Source organism: Hylobates moloch, unplaced genomic scaffold, assembly GCF_009828535.3.
Source record: "Hylobates moloch isolate HMO894 unplaced genomic scaffold, HMol_V3 SCAFFOLD_6, whole genome shotgun sequence".
NCBI lineage: Eukaryota > Metazoa > Chordata > Mammalia > Primates > Hylobatidae > Hylobates > Hylobates moloch.
Window position 1 is genome coordinate 25810380 of NW_026652281.1, and position 14652 is coordinate 25825031.

General features: G+C 35.6%; 1 protein-coding gene and 1 pseudogene across 1 annotated transcript in view; both read right to left on the minus strand.

The window, feature by feature from the left end:
* The window catches only part of SNX2 (sorting nexin 2), a 54685-nt gene that overhangs the window by 19371 nt on the left and 20662 nt on the right, over nucleotides 1-14652 (minus strand). The window contains exons 3-7 of the mRNA XM_032156570.2: nucleotides 10317-10480; nucleotides 8221-8287; nucleotides 8032-8075; nucleotides 6547-6688; nucleotides 1541-1619 (exon numbers count right to left, since the gene is read on the minus strand). Coding sequence (XP_032012461.1) covers nucleotides 1541-1619; nucleotides 6547-6688; nucleotides 8032-8075; nucleotides 8221-8287; nucleotides 10317-10480 — 496 coding nt within the window. The remainder of the gene's footprint in view (nucleotides 1-1540; nucleotides 1620-6546; nucleotides 6689-8031; nucleotides 8076-8220; nucleotides 8288-10316; nucleotides 10481-14652) is intronic.
* Nucleotides 13936-14076, minus strand: LOC116472122 (small nucleolar RNA U13; annotated as a pseudogene).

Here is a 14652-nt window from a genome sequence, read left to right on the forward strand (position 1 = left end):
TCCTTTTTCTGGGTAACTGCTGATTCTCACAGACATAATCCCATTTTTAAGCCTTCTCTAAGATTTTAAACTATATTCCTTAGCTTTTCTTAATGTAAATTGTTCAAATCTAACTTCATTGTGCCATTTTTCTTAAAATTTAAACAACTTACTACTGAAAACTAGAAACAAGTTGCCTTGAAATAGTTTTAAAAAACAATTTGCGACCTAGAGAAATAGATACTACCCCCAAGACCTGTCCTATTTACCCTAACCGCTGATTTTAAGCCAGAGAAAAATAAAGAGCAAGCAAACAAAAAAACCAATGAAATAGAAAGTTTCAAGTCTAGGTAATTACCAACTTGTGTCTTAAATGCTGGGCTTTAAGATAATTTGTATGTGTTTTCTCACTTTGTCAGCACAGCAAGGAAGGAATAATTCTAAGATTATGGAAGTGGGGTTCTTCCCATCCTCCCATCCGTCCCCCTTTTAGTCTGCTTCAATGAAGACAAGTCTTCAAAGCTATAGGAAATGTGTAGAGTCAAGTACTCTAAAGGAAAACAGAGCATATATATTAGTCTTTAAGTATAGCTGTCCCTCAGTATCAGTGGGGGACTGGTTCCAGGACATCCTACAGATACAAAAATCTGCAAATGTTCAAATCCCTGACAGAAAATGGCATAGTGTTTGCATAATAACCTATGGACAGTCTCTCATATACTTTAAGTCATCTCTAGACTTATAATACCTAATATAATGGAAATACTATGAAAACAGTTGTTAAGCTGTATTGTTTAGACAATAATGACCAAAAATGTCTGTACAGGTTTAGTATAGATGTAATAATTTTTTTCAAATATTTTCCATCCATGGTTAGTTGAATCCACAAATAAGGCACCCACAGATATGGAGGGCCAACTGTATACAGTCAACTCAAGCAAAGACTAATACTTTTGTACATTCATGTAAAAACCAATGATACAAAAATAAGGGGGGCACAAACTGTACTTCTCACTGTATTTAATAATGTTCTAAGTAAAAACTCATCAGAAAAATTAATTTAGATGAACTATAATTAGCTATACTATCCAACACAGTATATGAATGTGGTATAACTTCCTAGAAACCTAAATAAGACCAAACTGGGATTATTTCCATCCAAAAATTTTTATTTTTTCCCCCATTCACAACTTCCATGTTTTCCAAGTTTAGCAGTTTCTTAGTAACTCTTGGCGACTACCTATGATACACTTCTATCCCCAGCTAACTCATGTCTTTATATGTTTTCTATTATATGTTCCTGCTTGTAGCATATAATAGAAAAACAGGTGTTATTTTGTTAGACTATTGATGAGGATTAATAAAAATCATACAGAACCATTATACAGTATTTTGTTGAAAGAAGTAATTTTCTTAAAAAAGTTTAAAGCAATCTTAAGAGCCATCAAGTGGTACTTTGGAAAAAATTTAGTCATTAAAACACAGTTGTGCCATGTAACAGAATTACATTTATATTAAAGTACAAACATGAGAGTAATAAAATATAGCTGTCTAGAATTACCTTTCAAGAGCTGCTCTCCGTTTTTCTACAAACTCAGTAGATGATGAGTCTTCTTTACCCACTTTGACCTTGGTCATCCCTTTGAAGAAGTTGAATGAGATTCATGATGACTTTATATTGCTGTGAAAGTCTTTTATAATCATTTCTTCATAATTTAAAATACACTCAAAATTTGAACTTAACAGCCCTAAACTTGTAACTGGTATCTTATCTAAAAAGCAAAAACGTTTTGAGGAATTAAATCTCATGATACGTTAACATCTTTACTTGGTAAATACTTAGAACATGCGAGAACAGATAAAATGTTTATAGTTTTCTGACCCATACTGCTTTTGTTTACAGAAAAGCTTACATCAAAAAGATCCCTTATCTGTTGTATTTTATACTCCTGGTAAATTAAAATGTGTTTCTAACCCAATATACACAATGGAATTTCAAATCAATAAATTTAAGCTCAATTAACATTTTCATGTCTCATGAGCAATAATTAAAATTCTTTACTTTGGGATGACAAAAATAAAAGTAAATGTAATCCATGAATTTGTTATGTTTCCCCTCCTGCAGATTCTAAGAGCATGTTCTTATTTACTTATCATAGCTGGTTTTACAATGGTTGAAAGAAAAAGCTCTTTCACAGAGTCATTTATAACTTCAGATTTAAAAAATAAGTCATGTTAATTATTTCTGTATGGGCAATTTAATTTCATACTGCAGATTTTTCTCTTTTATTCTCCTGTTCTTTTTCCTTTCAAAAATGTATTCGGTGGAAACAAGGTATTGATATATGCCACAACATGAAAGAACCTTGAAAATATGATGCTAAGTGGAAGGAATTTGTCACACACACAAAAAATCATCTACTGCATGATCCTCTTTACCTGAAATGTCCAGAATAGGCAAATACTCAGAGAAAGAAAGTAAATTAATGACTGCCTAGGGCTGGGGAGAATGAGGACATTAGGGGATGATGGCTAAGGGATCCCAGATTCCATTTTGGGGTAATAAAAATATTCTAAAATTGACTGTGGTAATGTATGCACAACTCTTAACATATTAAAAGCCAGTGAATTGGATACCTTTTTTTTTTTCTTTTTCGAAACACGGTCTCACTCTGTCACCTAGACTGGAGTGCAGTGGCATGATCACGGTTCACTGCAGCCCCTATATCCCAGGCTCAAGCAATCCTGAGGAGCTGGGACCACCAGCACGCACCACCACACCCAGCTAATTTTTTGTAGAGACAAGATTTTGCTGTGTTGCCCAGGCTGGTCTCAAACCTCTGAGCTCAAGCAATCCAACTGCCTCAGCCTCCCAAAGTGCTAGGATTACAGGCATGTGCTACCAAACCCAACCTAGACACTTTAAATGGATGAATTATATGGTATGTAAATTATATTCCAATAAAGCCTTTTAAAAATGGATTATGTAAAACCATACAATTCTTCAGTTTGGTACATCTTCAGTTTGGTACATCTTCAGTTTGGCACATTAATTAACTTATTAATCACCTATTAATGTTTTGTTTAAAATTCCAATGGAATACAATGGCTGAAAAGGAAAACTTTTTTTTTTTTTTTTGAGACGGAGTCTCGCTCTGTCGCCCAGGCTGGAGTGCAGTGGTGCAATCTCGGCTCACTGCAAGCTCCACCTCCCGGGTTCACGCCATTCTCCTGCCTCAGCCTCTCCGAGTAGCTGGGACTACAGGCGCCCGCCACCACGCCTGGCTAATTTTTTTTGTATTTTTAGTAGAGACGGGGTTTCACCGTGGTCTCGATCTCCTGACCTCATGATCCGCCCGCCTCGGCCTCCCAAAGTGCTGGGATTACAAGAGTGAGCCACCGCGCCCGGCCGAAAAGGAAAACTTAAGACACCTAAAACTACCTCTGACTGAACTACCAGAATTGGGATGTGAATTGTTTCACAAACTCTTATTTCCCTGAAAAAAAAATCTCACCACTGGGTAGTTCTTCACTGAAGTTAAAGACCTATCCATTCTACTTTTTAGAGGTAATCGTTAAGGGACATTGTGACCAATAAATAAATAAATAAATAAATAAAACCCCAAACAACCTACCATAACTAGTTAACTTTTAATACTTTTCAACTTTGTTGTTCTAATAGATTAAATGGAATAGTGTTCTTAGGTCAACTAAGGTCCTACCAAAGTAGTAAGTTATGTGCTAATGAAGACTCTTCTCCCTTCAGTGGCAGTTATAAAGCTTCCCCGCAAAGAGGAGAAGTTATGACTCTTTTTCCACACTCCCTGCTATAAGTGTAAGTTACTTGAAAACCACCAGCTATGTAATTAGAAGTTCAAAGATCAATTTGTCACTCACCTTTAATAATTATTCAAGACTTCATCATACTTTGAAGAAATTGTTTTGCCTAGCTTCATATTACTATTTGACTACATTTATTTTTTTCCTGATAATTTCTCTATATATAAACTGTATTACATGTAGTTGCCTGAAATCCTTTTTGGAATGATGGTGTGTGTGTGTGTGTGTGTGTGTGTGTGTGTGTGTGTGTGTGTGTGTATGTTTTAAACAGGCCAGGCGCGGTGGCTCACGCCTGTAATCCCAGCATTTTGGGAGGCCGAGATGGGCGAATCACAAGGTCAGGAGATGGAGACCATCCTGGCTAACACGGCGAAACTCCGTCTCTACTAAAAATACAAAAAATTAGCTGGGAGTGGTGGCGGGCGCCTGTAGTCCCAGCTACCCAGGAGGCTGAGGCAGGAGAATAGCATGAACCCCGGAGACAGAGCTTGCAGTGAGCCAAGATAGCACCACTGCACTCCAGCCTGGGTGACAGAGCAAGACTCCGTCTCAAGAAAAAGCAAAAAAGTTTTAAGCAATTTAATCCACGTTAAATGTATTTCAGTTGGGTGTGGTGACTCATGCCTGTAATTTCAACACTTTGGATTGAACCATCCCTGATTCAACACTTTGGATTGAACCGTCGCTATAGAACCATCCCTATAGATTTCAACACTTTGGATTGAACCATCCCTACAAAGGGGTCTTCAAAGACCAAAAAGTTAACCACTAAACTCAATTTTTGAATAAAAAAAAAGAAAGAATATAACGAATTCATCAAAATACATTAGGTTTTGAAACTAACAGGCACTAATAACATTGCTTTATAAACCTAACGTTTAAAAAAGTAAAAACAATAATTTAAAAATCAGCAAAATTTGGCTGAGCATGGTGGCTCCAGTCTGTAATCCCACCACTTTGGGAGGCCAGACGGGAGGACTGCTTGGGGCCAGGAGTGTGAGACCAGCTTGGGGGAAAAAAAAAATCAGCAAAATTCTTTTTTTTTTTTTTGGAGATGGAGTCTCGCTCTCCTGCCCAGCCTGGAGTGCAATGGCACAATCTTGGCTCACTGCAACCTCTGCCTCCCCAGTTCAAGCAATTCTCCCATCTCAGCCTCCCAAGTAGCTGGGATTACAGGCAGGAGCCACCATGCCCGGCTAATTTTTGTAGAGACAGGGTTTCACTATGTTGGCCAGGCTGGTCTCGAATTCCTGACCTCAGGTGATCTGCCCGTCCCGGTCTCCCAAAGTGCTGAGATTACAGGCGTGAGCCACCATGATGGAGCCGAGATCACACTACTGCACTCCAGCCTGGACAGCAAAGTGAGACTCTGTCTCAAAAAAAAAAAAAAAAACTTTCAGATTAATCTAAGTATAAAGAAAAGTAATGGTAGTGCTCACTTCAGCAGCACATATACTAAAACTGTGAACAATACAGAGAAGATAATTACTTTAAAGGAAAAAAAAGAAAAAGGTAAATAAAAACCTATGACTGAAAAAGCATTGAATAAAATACTACAAAATTTTGAGATGACAGATGTCTTTTAATGGTAGGCCTATGGAGGTTTCCTCCTCTTTTGTAATTTTCTGCAGTTTCTTAACTAAGTCTTTATTGCTTACAGAAGTACAAATGTGGCCGGGCACAGTGGCTCACGTCTGTAATCCCAGCACTTTGGGAGGCCAAGGCAGGCGGATCACAAGGTCAGGAGATCAAGACCAGACAGGCCAATATGGTGAAACCCCATCTATACTAAAGATACAAAAAGCATTAGCCAGGCATGGTGGTGTGTGCCTGTAGTCCCAGCTACTTGGGAGGCTGGGGCAGGGGAATCACTTGAACCCAGGAGGCGGAGGTTGCAGTGAGCCAAGATCGCACCACTGCACTCCAGCCTGGATGACAGAGGGAGACTCCATCTCAAAAAAAAAAAAAAAAAAAAAGTAGAAATGTTTTTAAACTTTAAATTGAGGTACGAAATGACCTAAGATGAATTTAAATAGCTCTTATATGAGCCAAGGCTAGTGAGGGTGTAACATTTCCATCCCTTAGAAAAATGTTAACATATTAATAATATTAAGTATTCTCTGATTGTGACTCAGTAAAATGGTAATCTAATGACCCTAAAAGATTAGGGCTTCTAACTGCTTTTAACTTGGTAAATTTCAACCCAATTTTTTTTTTTTTTTTTGAGACGGAGTCTCACTCTGTTGCCCAGGCGTGATCTCAGCTCACTGCAACCTCCGCCTTCTGAGTTAAAGTGATTCTCCTGCCTCAGCCCACTGAGTAGCTGGAATTACCGGCATGTGCCACCATGCCTGGCTAATTTTTGTATTTTACTAGAGACGGGTTTCACCATGTTGGCCAGGCTGGTCTCGAACTCCTAACCTCAAGTGATCTTCCTACCTTGGCCTCCCTAAGTGCTGGAATTACAGGTGTGAGCCACCACACACAGTCTCAACCCAATATTTAACATTACTGTATTACATAAACAAAAATCCTCGTGTTAGAAAATAAAACTATTACTCATACATTCTTCAATCCATGCATGATTAGAATGAAATATTTAAATTCAGTTATCTCTACACATTATAAAATGTTGACAGTGAATGATTAAGAAATCCACAGATCTATACAGTTAAAACTGAACTAGTAACAGTAACAAAAATTAATTTTTGAAAAATTTGTGCTTACCTACTATACTCTTTTCTGGAGCCGGTGGCACAATATAACCAACATGTAAATACTTGCTTGCTAATTTGCTGTGCAAACCAAGAAAGTCGCTGAATCTTCTTTTCACTGAAAATTCACTCTTACTGAACATGGAAAGAGATGTCTACAAGTGAAGAAGAGGTATTTCAAATTTTGAATAGCAAGCAATTATTCCCCAAGTTAATGTTACACATAATTGTGAACACATACATATATCTACTTTGCAAAAGAATGCAGAGTATCTAACTAATGTGGTATATAGGTTTCTAACTAAAACAAACCTAAACCATAGATGTATTTTACAGAATCTTAATAGGACAAAAAAGTATTTGCATTATTCTATCTTAACTATCTTATTCACTCTATTCATGCTAATAATTCTTAAATCTTTACATCTGGCCCAGATATCTTTCAAGGCTTCAGTCCAATATATCCAAATACTCCTCCACTTAAAATCTCACTGGCACTTCAAACTTACCCTATTTCCCCCTGCTGGAACATAAGTTCTATAAGATGCTACCCTTATCTTTTTGTTTACTACTATACCCCAGTGCTTGCAACAAAGCTTGACACCATGGTAGGTGTTTAATGAATATTTATCCATGAACTAACAACTGTCGTCCTCATCCTCACTGTGTTCCTGCCCGTGTTGCCTTTCTCCACAGATCACTCTCACAGCTGCAAAGTCCCTCTAGTGAATAACCTAGGCATCCTTCTCCTCCCTCACCCATTATATCCAAGTCCTGTCAATTCTACCGCCCACATAACTCAAGAAGCCACTTATTTTGCTCATCTCCAGAACCACTTTCTTGGTATAAACTATTACTGCTCACAGATAGAATTGCTGTGACAGACATGCTCTTTTAAGATTTAAAGGCATACAATCCTTTAATCAGTGCAGTGTCCCTTTAACTGGAAATCCTGACCTCTACTTTGACCCTCCCAATTCATACTGAGGCCAAAGAAATATTTCTAAAACAAAAACCTAATTGTGCCACACTCTTCTTTGAACTTCTTTAATGGCTCTCCATTATACTTAGGATGAAGCCAAACTCCTTAAAATGTGGCTGCTCATAATACACAAAGGCTTACTGCCGAACAATTCAATCATGCATCACTTCTTGGAGATTCTAGAAAGCACAATGCTTGCTTGACTTTTGGCTTTTGCACAAGCAAATTCCTCACCTGGAACAAGCATTCTTCTTCTTCCCCCCCTCCTCCCCATCATTTCCCTCACCTATGTCTTGGCTTAGGCATCCAGAGGTCTAAACCAGGTCCCATTCTGCATACTCTCACTGAACACTACATATCAAACCACTCACAACTCATTGTACCTACTTTTTGGCAATCTTTATTAGGTGGTAACCTTTATGAAGACAGGGATCACTTCTACCTTAATCATAGCCATATCCTCATACTACACATAATGAGGGCTCCATAGTTTTTTTAAAAGCACAAAAACCTCACCTTTGTTGTTACTCTATATGCCATATAGGCATTCATGCCATCACCTACAAAAAAGTCAAATACTACTATTAAAATCACATGCATAAAAATAAAACTCATTTAATACTATACTGATGTATGAAGAAAAACAATACAAAACCAACAAACTAATAAAAAGCAAATAAAAAAATATAATAAGTATTGACTCACCAACTTTTTCTGGATCTGATACACCAATTTCTATGTCAAAAATATCTCCATTTGCTTCTTCTTCAATCTAGAAAGTATAATTTATTTTTTGGCTTTAAAAATTATAATTTAAATTATTGTCATGACACTAATTTTTGTCATCTATTTTCTGTAAGAGTCACTGTCACACAAATAATTTAGCTACCTAGCACTTCATACTTCATTTTTGAAAAACAATAAAAACTTTCACATTTCCTGACTTTATAAATAAAATACACACACACACACACACACACACACACACACACACACGAAAAAGACCATTTGGAGAAGTAACAATTTTTTTTTTTTTTTTTTTTTTAAAGACAGAGTCTTGTTTTGTTGCCCAGGCAGGAGTGCAGTGGCTCAATCTCAGCTCACTGCAACCTCCATCTCCTGGGTTCAAGCAATTCTCATGCCTCAGCCTCTCAAGTAGCTGGGATTACAAGTGTCTGCCACCACACTCGGGTGATTTTTGTATTTTTAGTAGAGACGGGGTTTCACCATGTTGGCCAGGCTGGTTTTGAACTCCTGACCTCACGTGATCTGCCCACCTCGGCCTCCCAAAGTGCTGGGATTACTGGCGTGAACCACTGCACCCAGCCCAAAATCTCATGTTAATTCATCAGATGCAGAAAAAATATTTTAGTCTTTTTGTACAAATATTGTGGAATTTTTTGTTCTATATACTGAATGTTCAGATTCAGATTATTAAAAAATTACCTCCTTAATTAACTTTAATACTAGCATTTTTCAAAGTTCTATCTCTACCCTTTAATACCAAGAAAGTAGGTAGTCATTACTTTTACCAGTAGAACCTTACATCCCAGCAGAAGTGATTATACTGAAAAGCAACTTTAGTATCAAGATTTCTCTAATTATCTAATAAACACATGTTCTTCTGGAGGCGAAAGAAAGCACTATAAACCTCAGTGAAAAAGCAGTAAGTGGGAAAAATGACAACCCTATGTCGAGACTCCAGAGAAGCCCTTGTAAATGCCATTAAAAATAAGCAATCCAAACATCAGCTCTGCAGGAAAGCTTTGTTATTCCCAAGCACAAAGTTCAGAGATTATTCAACTTTGCAAATTTTTCAAGGCAATTATTAATAGTCTAACACTATCTAAATGAAAAGTGTTTCGAACCATAATTGTTTTATTTCGAGGTTGTCTTCTTGTACAGATATTTTTAAAGTAAAACTTTTAAAAATCATTACATAAAAAGTAAATAAATTTTAAGTGTACAGTTCAATAAACCTTCACAAAGTGAACACGTTTGTAACCAGAACCTAAATCAGAAATAAGCATCAGCAGTACAGCTCAGGAGGCCCTCTTATGCTTCCCCTCCAGTTACAACCCATTCTTTACCTGCCAACATAACCACTACCCTGACATCTAACACTGTACCTTAGTTTTACCTGTTTTTAAAGTTCATATATTAGAATTATGTAAGTATTCTTTTATGTCTTACTTATTTCCCTTAATATTATGTTCGCGAGATTGTTCGTATTTTTGTATGTGGTTGTTACTTAATCATGGTCATTTTAAAGACATATTTCCATGAATGACTTTTAAATATATAATTTTGCCATTAAAATAACCTCCGTATAATTTTTCTTTTCCAAATTCACCTTGTCAGAAATTACCGCCAAATCATGAGAATGTACCTTTAAATGATATCCATCATCCCTTCTTTTTCAATATCAACCTTTAAGTATTAACAGTATTTATTACAAATTTTATCAAATAAATTTACTCAAAATATCACTTTATTGTGATTAACAGTTTTCAAAGCACTTTTATATATCATCTGACCAACAGAGAAACCCTAGGAAACACACACTGTTATCATAAAATCAGAAATGACAAACTCCTTCACTTAACAAGGTAAATGATATGCCCAGGTCACTGGGTAGAGTGGGGGAAGATAGAAGCCAGATCCTATAACTTATTTGGTCCAATATTCTTTTCCCAGAATGTCTGAAAGGCTTTGATTAGAAATGACTAACAGCAGAGTGATGTTGGGTGGGGAAAAAAGGTATATATCTACATATTAATTTAGAATACATTTTCCTGTACCTCTTCCCTGGATCTATCAAAGATCATGGGAGCAGACATACTCTTTGATTCAATTCTAGGAGCAATGAGTGTAGTAGGAGTGACAGGTGTGACTGCAGGAGAAGGTTCCGAGGATAGGATAGGTTCCCTTTCAGGGCTGTCCAAAGAAACTTCTTCTGTGGCTTCTAGACACAGATTAAACAAGTTAGTTAAGAACACTGGCAAGCAAACCCCCAATATTCTACATAGCAGTTAATGGATTATAAAAAATATTTTTATATTACCCACAAATATAAAAATAATGTCATTTAAAAATAATTGTCACAAAGGAATTTTATGCATCCTTATTTATCACAACTTTAAAACCAACTGTAACTTTGTTGGTTTTAGAAAGAATCCTATTAAGTTAGCTTAATTATACTAGTGGTAGGGATAAGGCTGAAAGAAAAGCAGTGATGTAGATGATTCCACATTCATGTTTGGATTTGTAACATCTTATACTTGTGGTAACTTACCTTTCAAAAAGTTATTTACACTAATATTATGATTATTTTATACATATAAACACATTTTATGGCGGAAGTCTGCCCACAACTATTTTAACTTGGATTAAAAACTAGTTAGGAAAAGGTACAAAGTTAGTAATCTAAAGCAATTAATTGCTAAAGACTACTGGATATTAGTTGGATACACAAATATCACACAAAACAAATAGGTGTTTAGGTTTTAAATTAAAATGCCCACTCACTTGAAAAATCTAATACTAATAATTTTAAAAATCAAACCAAATTAATAAACTGAATGTCTACAGGCTACATAACATTGTGCTAAGTGCAACAGAAAAACACACAAAAATGTAAAATATCATACCTGCCCTCAGAGAGTTTATAATTAGTTGGGGAAAACAAGACATAAGCATGTGGGATGTTAAATAATAATAAAAGACTTAAATAATAGCCAGGCAAAAAATGAAAAGAATGTTACAAGACATTTAATTGCCACATGAGCTAAAGAACAAACACTACAATTTGAGTTGAGCTGGGAGACAAAAATCAGGAACAGTTTACAAAATGGATCTGAGAAGAATGAAATGGGTAGAGAAAAAATGAAGAAAGAATTCCATGATAACGGAATAATAGCATATGCAAAAAGCAGGGCTAGGAAAGGGAAAATTACAACTGGTGGCCATAATGTAAACTACAACTTTGCTGGTTTGTAGAACTGATACTAGGAAAGGAAGGCAGGACCTCAAGGAAAACACAGGACCAGGCCAGTGGTTTCTAACCTGAGGTTCTTAGATTCTTAAGAGGTTCAAGATGGTGGTAATGAAAGTCAGTGAACCATTTTAATTTTAATACCTCAAGGTATAGCAGTAATAGCATATTTACCTGAAATAAGGTTATACATGTCAACATTTTATTAAGCTATTCTTACTGGTTATCTCATGTTGATGAGATCCTTACTTGGTATAGATGATCTCTTTACTTTTTCATATTAAAAGCGAAAATGATCAATAGCTAAAAATCTTCCAAACTACGGTAACCAGAGGAAGGAAAATGGACTATAGATGTTGAAATAGGCTATACATAAGCCTACCGTAACAAAATAAAAGCTTATATGCAACTTCAGGCTGTGATGATTGCTGGTATTTATTACTCTTTTTGTAAAGAAATGAAACCAATGAGTAATATGATAAAGTTAAAAAAGCAGTATATCAAAGCTACAAGTGTGAGATATTTACAACAATAAGCAAAACAAGAAGCACCAAACAAAACAAAAACCCCAGAATCTGAAAGAAGCACTGTTATTTGGCAACAGGCCCACAGGCAAAATACTGCAAGAGATAGTAACTTTATTGAGAAATCAGTACAGATAAAGTCATTTAAACTTTTTAATCACATTTTACTTTACTGATACTGAGTTTTGTGTTACTTACACTAACAGGCTGCTTCATTCAAAAATTGTAGGATTTAGATTCAACATACATATATATAATCTGTCTTAAATTTTCTTCATGACACCTTTTAGCTTAAGTAAACCAATATATTACAAATTCACAAGGTTTAATTTAAAGCAGACCTAAAGGTTCAGGAAGATGCTTCATAGGTGCTAACTATAAAGATTAATTTTTCCTTGGAAACATACTTTGAGACATGTATGAACTGATTATGTCAATGTCACTACAGCAATATCTATATTCTCTCCTCTGGTAGAGGAGGAACAAATCGAGTATAGGTTTCTCACTACTGGACAATAGTTTTCACCATCCCAGTAACATATGCTGCTCCTTATTATAGTTTCCTAGAACCATACTCCTCCATAGAAGGAGGAATGCTACACCTGTTAAAATGTATTATAAATAAGAACCAAGTGTAATACTCATTCATTCCTACAAAAATGATCAGATTAGGTCTTCAGTCACTTAATGATGTCATTATGAAATACAGCTGAGTTTAAGATGAAAGCTAAAGCATAAAAAATGTTTCTATTTTCGGGTTAACAAAGGGGACAGATGACTATGTTTATTGTTCTTTAGTTCCCATCTCTCTTTTTTAAAACAAACACTGATATTCACCATATTTGATTCACAGAATTTAGTATAGACTGCTAGGTACAATAAAACACTATAAAGATTTTTCCCGCTGGGCTCAGTGGCTCACGCCTGTAATCCCAATACTTTGGGAGGCCCAGGTGGGAGGACTGTTTGAGGCCAGGAGTTCAAGACCAGCCTGGGCAACATAGCAAGACCCCATCTCTACAAAACATGAATAAATTAGCCAGGTATAGTGGTACATGTCTGAAGTCTTAGCTACTTGAGAAGAAAGGGTGGGAGAATTGTTTGTGCCCAGGAGTTCAAAGCTGCTGTGAGCTATGATGGCATGGCTATACTCCAGCTTGGGTGACAGAGTGAGACCTGTCTAAAAATTGTTTTTAATTTTTTTTCTAACAAAGCTAAGTGGGCAAATATCATTATATAGTCCTCACTTGGCTAACTCTTTGATCAGCTGTGCATACTGTTAAAAAAAAAACCTTGCATGTACACAAACACACACAGACACAGTTCTGTTGTTACAGTATAAGGTTTAAACATACTCATCTACATAGAAATCTGAGACTATAGGGTGAAGAAGTCTTTAAGAAAATGGATAATTGAAAACCTCTATGTATGACCCTATACCATTAAAGGAATACACAGAATTTTAGATTAGTATTTGCTAAGTAGAGAAAGAACTTGTGTCATCTTTTAGCATAAGACACAAAAACCATGAAACAACTTTGAAAGATTGCCTGGAAAAAAGTCCATGAAAGGACACAATAACAAATACTGAAATATTACAACTTTGGTTAACGGTGATTTTGACTCTAAGTTGTTAGGTGGCTTAAAATTTTAAAAAGAGAACATGATTGGTATTTGGTATCATACTTTTAATTTTGTGACATAATAAAATATGTGAATTCATCTCCAGTGACAACTTCTCATGGAATGAATCAAGGTGTAAATTATATGGATTTTTGTGAGGGAGGATTGTATCTTCAAATATGTTTGTACAAAAACACGGAATGGTTTGAATATTGAACCACTATGAAAGTTAAGAACATAATTATTCATTTTTTATCTTTTTTTCTTTTTCCTTTTTCATGTGAGATGGGTAATGTGCCAATACTGCAGCAAGGTTTGAGGGAGGCACATCTCAAAGATTAGAGATTAGTGTGAAGTCCCAATCTCATGAGTTAAAAATGTTTAGTGTGAAAACGCCAAGCTTATCAGCCACAAAAGAATCCATCCATATTAAGTTTTAACTCATTGAAAGCCAGTTCAGGTAAATTAGGCTATTAAACACACAAAATAAAATTTACCATTTTCATTTTTTTGTGTCATTAATTTTAAGGAAGATGTTGCTTTTTAATATTAAAACATTAATTTTAATTTTAAAGCAGATAATTGTTAAAAAGAGTCCTTTTTTTCTTAAGTTAGGATGAACTACACCAAATCCTGCCCCTGTATCAAAAACAAATTCCTTAAGCATCAATTTATTCACCTAAAAGTGGGTCAAATGGAACAGATGGTAAATAGTACAGCAATTTATTAAAACAGTTTTCAAACATAAATATAGAATAATTTTTAAATCCATAGTTTAATTTTGCTTTGGGACAACTTTTAAGCAATAAAAAAGTATACTCACTGCTATTTCTCAAAGTATGAACATCACACTCATTAGTCTTTTGCATGTAAGTACTGCCCCCAATCAAATTATAATATACAATTTATTCTCAAACGCTTACAGCCAGAAAGAACCACATTTTTGCTTCTCTGGACAGTCCACATTTCTCATAGAGCAATGGGATTGGAAATTCC